Source organism: Lemur catta, chromosome 12 (genome assembly GCF_020740605.2).
Source record: "Lemur catta isolate mLemCat1 chromosome 12, mLemCat1.pri, whole genome shotgun sequence".
NCBI lineage: Eukaryota > Metazoa > Chordata > Mammalia > Primates > Lemuridae > Lemur > Lemur catta.
The window spans coordinates 63,554,443-63,567,721 of NC_059139.1; the positions used below are offsets into that span (position 1 = coordinate 63,554,443).

Genomic DNA, 13,279 nt, shown 5'->3' on the forward strand with positions numbered 1-13,279 from the left:
GGATAATCTCATTGTCCTTGACAATGATTAGTGTAGGAAGGAGAATGTGTACCAATTCTGATCAATGGGACATGAAGGAGAGGAATGTAAGAACTTGTAGGAAGCTTCTTCCTCACTCTGAAAAGAGAGCCACTGGTGGGATGCCTCCTGCTACATGTGAACATGGAAGAATGTAACCTCAATTACTACTGGAAGACATTCTTTGACTGTGAGGAGAACTAGCCATAGGATGAAGCCAACCCTGTAGATTACAGAGTGTAGAGATAGAATCTGCACCGTTTGGTTGCTGGATTAACCAACCCTGAAACCTGTCCTAGCATTGGACCGCATTGCTATTCTGTGAGGTAATACATTTCCATAATATTTAAATTAGCTTGAGTTGGTTTTCTTTTGTTGGCAGCCAAAAGCATCCTCTCTGATAGTCTTCTCTGAATAGTTTAAATTTAGTATTGTCAGTAGAATGAAAGTCATTCTTAACTAGATTAGTAAAGGTGTGAGAATTTTCCTTTTTCTGGGAAAAGTTCAAAGTGCAACATAGATGCAATTATAAAGTTGAAAACTATAAAAGGTACATAATGTTGAAATTATACTTGGTTGATTGCCTAAATCATTTTTACATATATACAGAAAGAAATTCAGAGTGACGAAGATTCCCAAACCAATTCTGTTTGGACCAAACATAATCAAGAAAAAAACAAAGATTTCGGAAAAGATATGGGATTTCTTGAAATGAAAGGTGCCTTAAGAGAGACTACATGTAAAACAAAGGTAAAATTTATAGGGTGAAAAACATAAATTTCTGATATTTCTTACAGAATTGTTTGAGAAAACAAAATATAGTGGAAATAACATAGATTTTGGTATCAGAAAGCTGGTGTTTGAACCATGTGTTTATAGTCTATGACTTGACCATATTAGGACATTGCCCTGTGTCTCTGTTTTGGAACTCTTATTGAAATAATGCATATATGCATATAGAAACACAGTGTTCCTAATACATAGTATATTCTCAACACATGGTAATTACTTAAAATTCTTCTGTATGTTTAATGTAATGTGTGTCTTATAAACCATTTTTCTTACCTGTTAGCACTATGTATATTCATAATTCATCTTCTAAACTCAGGTAATTACATGCATTTAGAACAAAATTCAAAAAATGCACAAATGAATTCTATTTTGATTAACATAGAAAACAAAAACAACAGGAAGGACTTTGAACTGGGAACAATGAAAAGTACCTCAAGAAAGCATGTATGGGCCGGGCGTGGTGGCTCACACCTGTAATCCTAGCACTCTGGGAGGCCGAGGCGGGTGGATCGCTCGAGGTCAGGAGTTCGAGACCAGCCTGAGCAAGAGCGAGACCCCGTCTCTACTAAAAATAGAAAGAAATTATCTGGCCACCTAAAACATATATAGAAAAAAAATTAGCTGGGCATGGTGGCACATGCCTTAGTCCCAGCTACTGGGGAGGCTGAGGCAGGAGGATCGCTTAAGCCCAGGAGTTTGAGGTTGCTGTGAGCTAGGCTGACGTCATGGCACTCACTCTAGCCGCCAGGGCAACAAAGTGACACTCTGTCTCAAAAAAAAAAAAAAAGCATGTATGTTGCTCTTTCAGTACAATTTTTTAAACTGCAGCAGCAACCAAAAAGGCATTATCAGTTCTACTCTAAAAGAGCTAATGTTCAATTATGTTCAGTTTCATATCATGTTTTATAAAATAGTCTGGTTAATTTATCAAATTATCATTAACTTAGTAATTAGTCTAAACTAAAATATTTTTATGTATAACCGTGAAGAAATTCAAAATAAGTTGTTTCTACTGTATCTGTCAAATATTTTTGAAAGATAATTCTAGGAACAATTTGGAACTTAAATTAACTAGTTCCTTAAGAAATCGTTTATGGCAAGTTTAGCTCAAACTTTCTAAGCTTAAAATATTTTAATATATATTTATATATTTTTTAAATATATATTATTTATATATGTTCATATATATATTTTCCTAGCTTTTCCAAAGTGTAATTGATATTTATGTGACTTACAAGACTACTTTCTGTAATTAACTGTGTGAGCATTTTTTTGTTTTGTTTTTTGTTTTTGTTTTTTTGTTATTTTTTATTTTATTTTATTTTTTTTGAGACAGAGTTTTGCTCTGTTGCCTGGGTTAGAGTGCCATGGCATCAGCCTACCTCATAGTAACCTCAAACTCCTGGGCTCAAGTGACCCTCCTGCCTCAGCCTCTCGAGTAGCTGGGATTACAGATATGTGCACCACCATACCTTGCTAATTTTTCTTTCTTTTTTTTTTTTTTTGTTAGTAGAGACGGGTCTTGTTCTTGCTAAGGCTGATCTTGAACTCCTGACCTCAAGCGATCCTCTCACCTCAGCCTCTCAGAGTGCTAGGATTACCGGTGTGAGCCTCCATGCCTGGCCCATGAGCATGTTTTAATAAGAGTCTTTTTGAGTTGATGTGCCTGTTGAAGTATGCGTTATAAATCACAGTATAAAGTATTTTTACATAAAGAAAGGAATGTAAAATAGTGATGGAGTTAAATAAATTTGGGCTGGATGCGATGGCTCACGCCTATAATTCCAGCACTTTGGGAGGCCGAGGCAGGGAAGGATCACTTGAGACCAGGAGTTCAAGACCAGCCTGAACAGCACAGTAAGACCTGTCTCTACAAAAAATTAGCCAGGCATAGTGGTATGTGCCTTTAGTCTCAGCTACTCAGGCTGAGGCAGGAGGATCCCTTGAGCCGAGGAGTTCAAGGCTGCAGTGAGCTGTGATTAAGCCACTGCTCTCCAGCCTGGGTGACAGAGCAAGATCCTGTCTCATAATAATAATAATAATAATAAATAAATAACAGATTTGGTTTTGAATAAACATGGGAAAAATAATAGAAACTGTAAAAGGTATGGAAATTATTAAAATACATCTACAGTCATGTGCCACATAATGATGTTTCGGTCAGTGATGGACCGCCAGTGGTCACATAAGATTATAATGATGTATTTTTACTGTAGCTTTTTTATGTTTAGATACACAAATTCTCAGCGTTGTGTTGTAGTTGCCTACAGTATTCAGTACAGTAACATACTGTACAGATTTATAGCATAGGAGCAATAAGCTATACATCAGATAGTCTAGGTGTGTAGTAAGCTATTCCATTTAGGCTTGTGTCAGTACACTCTGTGATGTTTGCGTGATGATGGAATCACCTAGTGATGGGTTTCTCAGAACCAATCCCCATTGCTAAGTGACACATGACTTACATGCAACCTCTCGAGTTTCTTTTAGAGGGAATTTAGTTTCTTTTAGAACTCCAGAGCCTATATATAAAATTGAGGTAGAAATTTCTTTATTTAAATCAATTTCTTAGTTTAATAAATAAAAAATATGGTTCGTAATACTACTTTGAATTAAACATACATAAGCTAGGCAAACTCAATTGTGTATATGTAAGCATACTGTAAAGCTTTGTGAACTAAGACATTTATTTTCTGCCTCTTTATCTTGGTACAACTAAGAGATAAGGTAATTCACAGGGCTCTTTACTATATTTAATATTGTACATATATTTTACAAAACCTATGTCCCTGGGTGGGTTTTTCTTTTGTGACTTGCATTGGTTGTGTTGAGGCTATTTTTAATCCACAGTCTAACTAAATTATTTTTAAAAACATGCAGAAAGAAATGCAAAATTATGAAGAAGATGTTAATGTTAGTTCTGTTTTGACTGTACATCACAAAAAAGAAAAATTTGAAGGCTCCAAAAAAGATTTGAAATTTGTTAAAAGGAGAAATACCATAGGAAAACATATATGTGGAAATCAGGTAAAACTTTCCAAATTAAAAATAATTTCTTTATATTTTATAGCTTTTTTCTAAATTTTCTAAATATGTCATTTATGACATTTCTTCTGAAGTACATGCACAAAAGTGTTTAGAAAACATTTGTGTATAGTTTTAAAAAGAACATAAATATGAGTGCTCATGTACTCAACAGATAGGTTAAGATATAGAGCCTTACCAATTTTTAAGGCCCTGCTTTGTCATTTCCTAATTGCATCCCTTCTTCTCTAATTCAAAAGTTACCTTTATCTTAGAATTTGTATTAACTATTTTCTTGCTTTTCATTATAGCTTTAATAGCTATGTTTGTATCTCTAACTATATATTGTTTAGTTTTGTCTGTTAATGAATACTTTGTAGTTCATGTTATTTATAGACTATTTTTGCTGGTGTATATATGCTTCATTGTTTGACTATGCCAAAATTATATCTTTTATCAATTGTACTATTGATAAGCATTTGGGTTCGTTTTTGTTGGTTTGTGTGTTTGATTAATTGGTTGGCTTTTGAAATTCTGCTATGAACAGTGTGAACGTTATCTTGTGTAACTCATGGTACGCATATTCAGGAATTTCTGTGGCTTTGGGTATATTGCTAGGAGTGGAGTTGCTGGGTCATGAGGACTGTGCATGTTCAACTCTACTAGATTATGCCCACCTGTTTTTCAAAATGTTTTACTAATATATACTCCAACAATAGATGAGATTTCCTGTTGTATGTAACTCTTTATTTTTTAATGTGGTATACTTGTGTGTCAGTCACTCTTCTTGAGTTTATTTGGATTTTGTAGCATATATCATTCATGTTGAGATTTGTTTAATTCTGGTCTAAATACACAGAAGGAAATTAAGAAAAAAGGTGAAGAGATTCAAAGGAGGTATACTTTGAGGAAAAAACACAAAAAAGAAAAAGAAAGCAACTGCAAGAAACACATCGAACATGACAAAATTAGAAGTACCTTAAGAAAGCACATATATTATAAAGATCAGGTAAAACTTTTTGTAATCTAAGCTGTAGTTTGAATTGTTTTTGTCCTCTAATATAATGGAAGCATATAAACTGATTGTTATGATTACTTGCTGTGTTAAATATAACCTTCATGTCTTACAAAAAAACTCTTGAGTTGATCTGGTGTGATATTCATATCTAATGTTATAATTAGCTTTCGGTCGCAGTGAAAGTAATTTTACATGAATTCACAAAGAAATTTGAGTTAATAATCAAGATACTTGAATGAATTTTGTTTTGTCTGAATGTAACAAATAAGAAAAAGAAACAAAGGTTCTGAAAAAGAGGCTGTATTTCTTTTGTTTTTGTTTTTTTCCTTTTTTTTTTTTTTTTGAGACAGTTTTGCTTTGTTGCCCAGGCGAGAGTGAGTGCCATGGCGTCAGCCTAGCTCACAGCAACCTCAGACTCCTGGGCTTAAGCAATCCTACTGCTTCAGCCTCCTGAGTAGCTGGGACTACAAACATGTTGCCACTATGCCCGGCTAATTTTTTCTATATATATTTTTAGTTGGCCATATAACTTCTTTCTATTTTTAGTAGAGACAGGGTCACGCTCTTGCTCAGGCTGGTCTCGAACTCCTGACCTCGAGCGATCCACCTGCCTCGGCCTCCCAGAGTGCTAGGATTACAGGCGTGAGCCACCGCGCCCGGCCGAGGCTGTATTTCTTCAAATGAAAAAGCCTTAAAACTATGTATGTGTGTAGTTTGGGTAATATATTCTAATGTGAATTTTGTTTTCTGTCTTACTCCTCCTTGGTATAATTTAGACCATTTTTTATAAGATAGCTTATCTTTTAAGTGGGATTCTTCTTGGATAAATACTTCCTAGAGTATAACTTTGTTTTACAATCTAAACCACAGTATGTTTATATACATATGGTCAGAAGGACCTTCAGAAAAATGATGAAGGTAAATAAGTAATGAATGTAGTTTTATGTGAACATGGCAACAACAAAAGGAAAGAGGTTCCAGGAAAGATTTAGAACAGGTTAAAATGAAAAGTACCTTAAGAAAGTACATATATAAATATCAGTTAAAACTTTACAAACTTGAAATGTTTGCTTTCTGAACTTTTTATTTCATTATATAATCTTGATATATGATTGTGAGGATGGATCTTTGCTGTGGTTAACACTGTTTGGATGTGTTTTTCTTACATTGTCCTTTGTGATACCATCTATGTTGACACTATCTTTCATACATTTTCTGAAGTTATTTTTACTTTGGTGTATGCAGAAAGAAATGAAGAACTCTGTGTTTGCTGATTATACCAAAGAATCAAAAACCACGGATATCAGGACAGATGTGGATATTATTGAAATAAAAAATGCCTTAAGGAAGCACATATATAGAGCTCAGGTAAAACTTGGCACACTAAAAATTTTATATAATTTCCTTCTCTAGTGGAACTTGATTTTATATATACCCACATACATACCTACATCATATATACATATCATACATACGATTCATTAGTGTGTTTAATATGTCTTCAAATAATTTTCTTAGTTTATTAGTCTATTATGTAGTAATGTTATTTGGACATTTATTAAATATGCTGAAGTCTGTGCCATTTGTACTTCAGTAATGTGACAGATAAAATTATGTGTTAATGTCTACTGTAACTTTTTGCTGGACGTTTGCTAGCCTGATATTGAAGGATGAGGGAGGGAAGATCTTTTTCTGTTGTCCTGGTTCAGCCTCAGTCTTAGGCAGGCCTTGTGTTCCCTCTTTAGGAGTAAAGGTATTGGTTGTTTTGGGGTTTTTTCCTGTTTCCTTGCCCCACCTATTTTTTTCACCTACTCCCTGGAGGTAACAGGGTTTTCTGCCTTTTGCAGAAAACCATTGGTCACCTCCCCTAGGCCTGCCCTTGAGGTAGGTTGTCTTTAGCATGAGCACCCAGTGAGGTTTGAGGAGGAAATCCTGCCACAGGGTGCAAACTCCACTTGTGTCTGATACTCAGGGGTTCTGTGCTCTCATGCAAACCTGCACCTGACCTTCAGCAAGTGGCTAAAGATTTTAGCTGAAATTTTCTTACCGTCTTTCATGCAGGCCTCCTTTTCCTCCCACATTGTGCCCCAGATAAACCATTGCTCATATTCCAAGTCCTTGGAGGATCTGTCTTTCTATATATTTCAGTCTAGTTGATTGCACTATGACATTTGCTCTCTTGTGAGTTTAAGAAAAATTATGGTTAGATAGGTAACCTAGGTGTTTCTTGTTGTTAAAGTGGGAGCACTTCTCTTTCCAGCTTTCTACATCCAAAATGGAAGCCAAAGATTTATCACTGTTTTAATTTGTATTTCTTCTGTTAGTGAGTTTGAGCATATTCTTTCCCTTCACTTGCCATTTGTGTATTTCTTCCTCTGCCAGTTCCCTATCCATATTCTTTCCTGTTTTTCCATTGGATTGCTTATTTTATATCTTTGTTCTTAGAACTCTTTATATGATCAGGATATCATCTCTTTGTTTTAATATAAAGAATGTTATTGTGGCTGGGTGTGGTGGCTCATGCCTACAATTCTAGCACTCTGAGAGGCTGAGGCAGGAGGATTGCTTGAGGCCAGGAGTTTGAGACTAGCCTGAGCAAGAGTGAGACCCTGTCACTACAAAAAATAGAAAAATTAGCCAGGCATGGTGGTGTACCTGGTGTGTACCTGTAGTCCCAGCTACTTGGGAGGCTGAGGCAGGAGGATCATGTAAGCCCAGGAGTTTGAAGTTGCAGTGAGCTATGATGATGCCACTGCACTCTAGCCCAGTTGACAGAGCAAGACCCTGTCTCCAAAAAAAAAAAAAAGTATTAGAATGTTTCCTTTAATGATAGCAACAAATCAGAAACAATAAGTAGGTTTCAAAAAAATGTCAAATTCATTGGGTTTGCATACATGATGGAATACTAGCAGTTATTTGAGTACACTATTTTAAAATGATATTTAATAAAATGGACAAATGCTTATAATGCAATGGAAGGGAAGACAAGGTTAGATACATATATAGGATTAAAGTGTGGAAAGAAATATAAAATGTCGTCAATAATTGTTTCTGGAAGGTAAGTTTATAGGGGACTTTTATTTATTTACTATCCTTTCTAGCATCCTCTTAATTTTCTATCAAAAAGAAGATATTTTTGCTTATTTTTTTAATTAAAAAATTTTTTATTGATACATAAGAATTGTACATATTTGTGGGGAATATGTGATATATTGATACGTTCATACAAATGTATAATGATCAAATTATTTAGGATATCCATCACATCAAACATCATTTCTGTGTATTGGGAACATTTCAATTTTCTAGCTATTTTGAAACATAAATTGTCATTAACTGTAGTTACCCTAATGTGTTACCCTGACACTGGAACTTATTTCTTCTAACTGAATGTTTATATCCATTAACCAACCTCTCTTTATCACCACCCACCCACAACCCTTCTCAGCCTCTGGTGTCTATCAGTCTGCTCTCTACCTCCACGAGATCAACATTTTTAGCTCCTACATATGAGTGAAAACATATAGTATTTATCTTTTTCTGCCTGGCTAATTTCACTTAACATAATGAACTCTAGTTCCATCCATGTTGCTGTGAATGACACGATTTTCACTCTTTTTTATGGCTAAATAGTATTCCATTGTGTATATACACCACAGTTTCTTTATCCATTGATCCATTGGTGAAACTTAGGTTGATTCCATATCTTGCCTATTGTGAATAGTGCTGCAATACACATGGGAGTTCAGGTATCCCTTTGATATACTGATCATTTTTTTCCTTTCAATAAATGCCCAGTAATGGGATTGATGGTATAGTAATTCTATTTTTAGTGTTTTGAGAAACCTTCATACTGTTTTCCATAATGCCCTTACTAGTTTATATACCAAACAATGTATAAGAGTTCCCTTTTCTCCCCATCCTCACCAGCATTTGTTATTTTGTCTTTTTGATAATAGCCATCTTAACTGGGTTGAGATATTTCATTGTGGTTTTGATTTGCATTTCCCTGATACTTATTGGTGTTGAGCACTTTTTCCTATACACATTGGCCATTTGTATGTCATCTTTAGTGAAACGTCTATTGAGATCTTTTGCTCACTTTTTCAATGGGATGGTTGGTTTGCTGTTGAGTTCTGTATATATTTGGATATTACTCTCCTGTTGGATGAGTAGAATGTGTTTTCTTTCACTCTACGCGTTGTCTCTTCACTCTGTTATTTCCTTTGCTATGCAGAGGTTTTTTAGTTTAATCTACGGCTATTTGTCTATTTTTGTTTTCTGTGCTTTTGAATTCTTGGCCATAAAATCTTTGCCTAGACCAGTGTCCTGAAGTGTTTCCCTATTGTTTTCCTCTAGTAGTCTTATAGTTTCTGATCTTATGTTTAACTCTTTAATTCATTTTGAGTTGATTTTTGTATAAGGAGTCCAGTTTAATTCTTCTGCACGTGGATATCCAGTTTTCCCATTATCATTTATTGAAGAGGATATCTTCTCCCTAATATATCTTCTTGGCACCTTTATTGAAAATCAGTTGGCTGTAAATATGTGGATTTACTTCTGGCTTCTCTAATCTATTCCACTGGTCTATATGTCTGTTTTTATGCCAGTACCATACAGTTTTTGTTGCTTTATTTTTTGTAGTATATTTTGAGGTCACTAGTATGATACCTCAAGCTTTGTTCTTTTTTTTCTTTAGGATTGCTTTGGCTGTCCAGGGTCTTTTGTGTTTCCATATGAATTTTAGGATTGTTTTTTCTGGGTTTTTTTTGGATTGTTTTTTCTGTTTCTGTAAAGAATCTCATTTGTATTTTAGTAGGGATTGCATTGAATATGTAGATTGCTTTGGGTAATATGATCATTTTAACATATTTAGGATTGTTTTTTCTGTTTCTGTAAAGAATATCATTTGTATTGATAGGGATTGCATTGAATATGTGGATTGCTTTGGATAATATGGTCGTTTTAACAACATTAATTCTTCCAATCCATGAGCATAGGATGTTTTTCCATTTGTTTGTGTCTTCTTTTCTTTCTTTTATCAGTGTTTTATAGTTTCCTTGTAGGGAGCTTTCATTTCCTTAGTTAAATTTATACCTTGGGTTTTTTTTTTTTTAATAGCTATTGTAAATGGGATTATGGGATTGCTTTCTTGATTTATTTACAGCTAGTTGGTCATTGGTGTACAAAAACCCTACTGATTTTTTGTTTATGTTGATTTTGTATTCTGCAACTTTACTGAATTTGTTTATCATTTCTAAGAGTTTTTTGACTGAATCTTTAGGTTTTTCTAGATACAAGATCATGTCGTCTGCAAAGAGGGACAGTTTGCCTTCCCCTTTTCTCTCTTCCAGTTTGGGTGCCTTTTATTTATTTCTCTTGCCTGAGTGCTCCATCTGGGACAACTTCCAGTACTACATTAAATAAAACTGGTAAAATGGGCATCCTTGTCACGTTCTAGTTCTTGGAGGAAAGTCTCAGGTTTCCCCCCATTCCATATGATGTTAGCTCTGGGTTTGTTGTATGTGGTGTTTATAATGTTGAGGTATATTCCTTCTATGCCTAATTTGTTGAGAGTTGTTATCTTGAAGGGATGTGGAATTTTATTAAATACTTTTTCTGAGTCTATTGAGATAATCATGTGGTTTTTGTCCTTTATTCTGTTGATGTGATGTATTACATTTATTGATTTGCATATAATGAACCACTCTTGCATCTTTGGGATAAATCTCACTTAATAACGATGTGTTATCTTTTTGATGTGTTGTTAAATTCGGTTTCCTAGTATTTTGTTGAGGATTTTTGCACCTATGTTCATCAGGAATACTGGCCTGTAGTTTTTGGTTTTTGGTTTTTTGTTGTGTCTTTGTTAGATTTTGCTATCAGGGTAATACTGGGCTCATAGAATGAGTTAGAAAGCATTCTCTTAAGATTTTTGGAATAATTTGACAAGAATTAGTGTTAGTTTTTCTTTGTAAGTTTGTTTGAATTCTGCAGTAAAGCCATCCCATCCTAGGCTTTTTTATTGTTTTGAGGAGACTTTTTATTATTGATTCAATCTCATTACTAATTATTGGTCTGTGCAGATTTTCTATTTCTTTCTGGTTCAATCTTGGTAGGTTGTACGTATCCAAGAAATATTCTGTTTCCTCTAGGTTTACCAATTTGTCAGCATATAATTGATGATAATAATCTCTAATGATGTTTTGTATTTCTGTGGTATCAGCTGTAATGTTTCCTTTTTCCTTTTTGATTTTATTTATTTGGATCTTTTTTGTCTTGCTTAGTCTGACTAGTGGTTTATTGATTTTTGTTTATTTCATAAAACCAACTTTTCATTTTGTTGATCTTTTATATTAGTCTCTATTTTGTTTAGCTCTGCTCAGATCTTTATTGTCTCTTCTGCTAATTTTGGATTTAGTTTGTTCTTACTGTTTAGATTTTTTGAGGTATATCATTGTATTGTTTATTTAAAATCTTTTTACTCTTTTGATGGAGGCATTTACTGCTATAACTTCCCTCTTAGCACTGCTTTTGCTGTGTCCTATTGGTTTTGGTATGTTGTGTTTCGGTTTTTACTGCTTGGGGTGGTTTTTATTTTCTTCTTAATTTCGTTGTTGACCCAATGGTCATTTAGGAGCATGTTGTTTTATTTCTATGTATTTGTACAGTTTTCAAAGCTTCTCTTGTTTTTGATTCCTAGTTTCATTCCAATATGATCTGAGAAAATAATTGATACAATTTTCATTGTTTTTAAATTTGGTGAGCCTTGTTTTATGTCCTAATGTAATGTCTCTCCCAGAGAATGTTACATGTGCTGACAAAAAGAATGTGTCTTCTGCAGCTGTTAGGTGAAATATTCTGTAAATACTTTTGGGACCATTTGGTCTAATACAGAGTTTAAATCCAATATTTTATTGTTGATTTTCTGTCTAAATGATCTGTCCGGTACCAACAGTAGGGTGTTGAAGTCTCCAACTATTATTGTATTGGAATGTATCTCTCTCCCTTTAGATCTCATGTTTGCTTTATATATCCAGATACTCTGGTGTTGGTTGCATATATATTTAGAAATTTTTTATCTTCTTGCTGAATTGATCACTTAACCATTATATAATGACCTTCTTGTCTCTTTTTTTTCTCTTTTTACAGTTTTGACTTAAAATCTGTTTTATCTGGTATCAATTGGCTACTCCTCATTTTTTTTTATCCGTTTGCGTTCTTTGCTTTCAGTCTTTGTGTGCCTTTACAGGTGACATGAGTTTCTTTTAGGCAGCATATCATGCATCGTTTTTTTAATTCATTCATCCAATGTGTATCTTTTAAGTGGAAAATTTAATCCTTTTACTTTCAAGGTTATTTATAGGTGAGGACTTATTCCTGTTATTTTGTTAATTGTTTTGTGGTTGTTTTATATATTCTTTATTCCTTTCTTTCTCATTGTTTATCATTGCAGTTTGGTAGTTTTCTGCAATGGTACCCTTTGACTCCTTCCTCCTTCTCATTTGTGTTTTTACTCTACCAGTGAGTTTTAGACTTACTTGTGTTTTCATGATGGTTGATCCTGTCCTTTCACTTGCAGTTGTAAGGCTGCTTAACTGTTTTTTTGTATGGCCAGTCTACTGGTGGTTAATCCCCTCTATTTTTGCTTATCTGGGCAAGACTTTATTTTTCCTTTATTTTTGAAGCATAGCTTTGCTGTGCATAGTGTTTTTGGCTACTTTTCTTTCTTTCTTTCTTTTGGTACTTTGAATAATTCTTCTCTCCTGCCCTTTAGGATTTCTGCTGAGAAATCCACTGTTTGTCTGATGGGGGATACCCTTATATGTGACATGACACTTTTCTCCTGATATTAGAATTCTCTATCATTGACTTTTGACAGTTTTAGCATATTGTTCCTTTAAGATGACCTTTTTGAGTTGAATCTATTTGGGAATATCTCTTACAAGACTTGGTAATTTTTCAAGTATTGTTTTGTTAAATATGTTTTATATGTCTATGCCCATCTTTTCTCCATCTGGAACTCTCTAAATATGAATATTTAGTCACTTTATGGTATCCCATATGTCACTTAGTTTTTCTCTTTTTTCATTCTTTTCAAGTTTTTTTATTTGAGTTATATCAAAAGATGACTGTCTTCAAGTTCAGAAATTCTTTCTTCTGTTGTATTTAGTCTATTGTTGAATCTCTCGGTTATGTTTTTTATCTCATTAATTGAATTCTTCAGTTCCAGGATTTCTGTTTGGTTCTTTTTTATGATAGTTCTTTGTTGAATTTTTCATTGGGATCATGAATTTTTTTTTATTTGGATTCTTCATCTTGTGTCTCACAGAATTTCTTTAAAATAATCCTTTTGAACTCTTTTTCAGGCATTTCGTAGGCTTTTTCTTTGGAATCTGTTGCTAGAGAATCATTGTGTTTTTTGGA

The 13,279-nt window shown here is 34.0% G+C and overlaps 1 protein-coding gene across 3 annotated transcripts in view; it reads left to right on the plus strand.

Moving 5' to 3' along the window:
* The window catches only part of SLF1 (SMC5-SMC6 complex localization factor 1), a 68,111-nt gene that overhangs the window by 24,861 nt on the left and 29,971 nt on the right, over positions 1 to 13,279 (plus strand). For all 3 annotated transcript variants that reach the window (XM_045566561.1, XM_045566563.1, XM_045566562.1), the window contains exons 6-9: positions 628 to 768; positions 3,691 to 3,837; positions 4,694 to 4,843; positions 6,098 to 6,220. In XM_045566561.1, the coding sequence (XP_045422517.1) occupies positions 628 to 768; positions 3,691 to 3,837; positions 4,694 to 4,843; positions 6,098 to 6,220 (561 nt within the window). The remainder of the gene's footprint in view (positions 1 to 627; positions 769 to 3,690; positions 3,838 to 4,693; positions 4,844 to 6,097; positions 6,221 to 13,279) is intronic.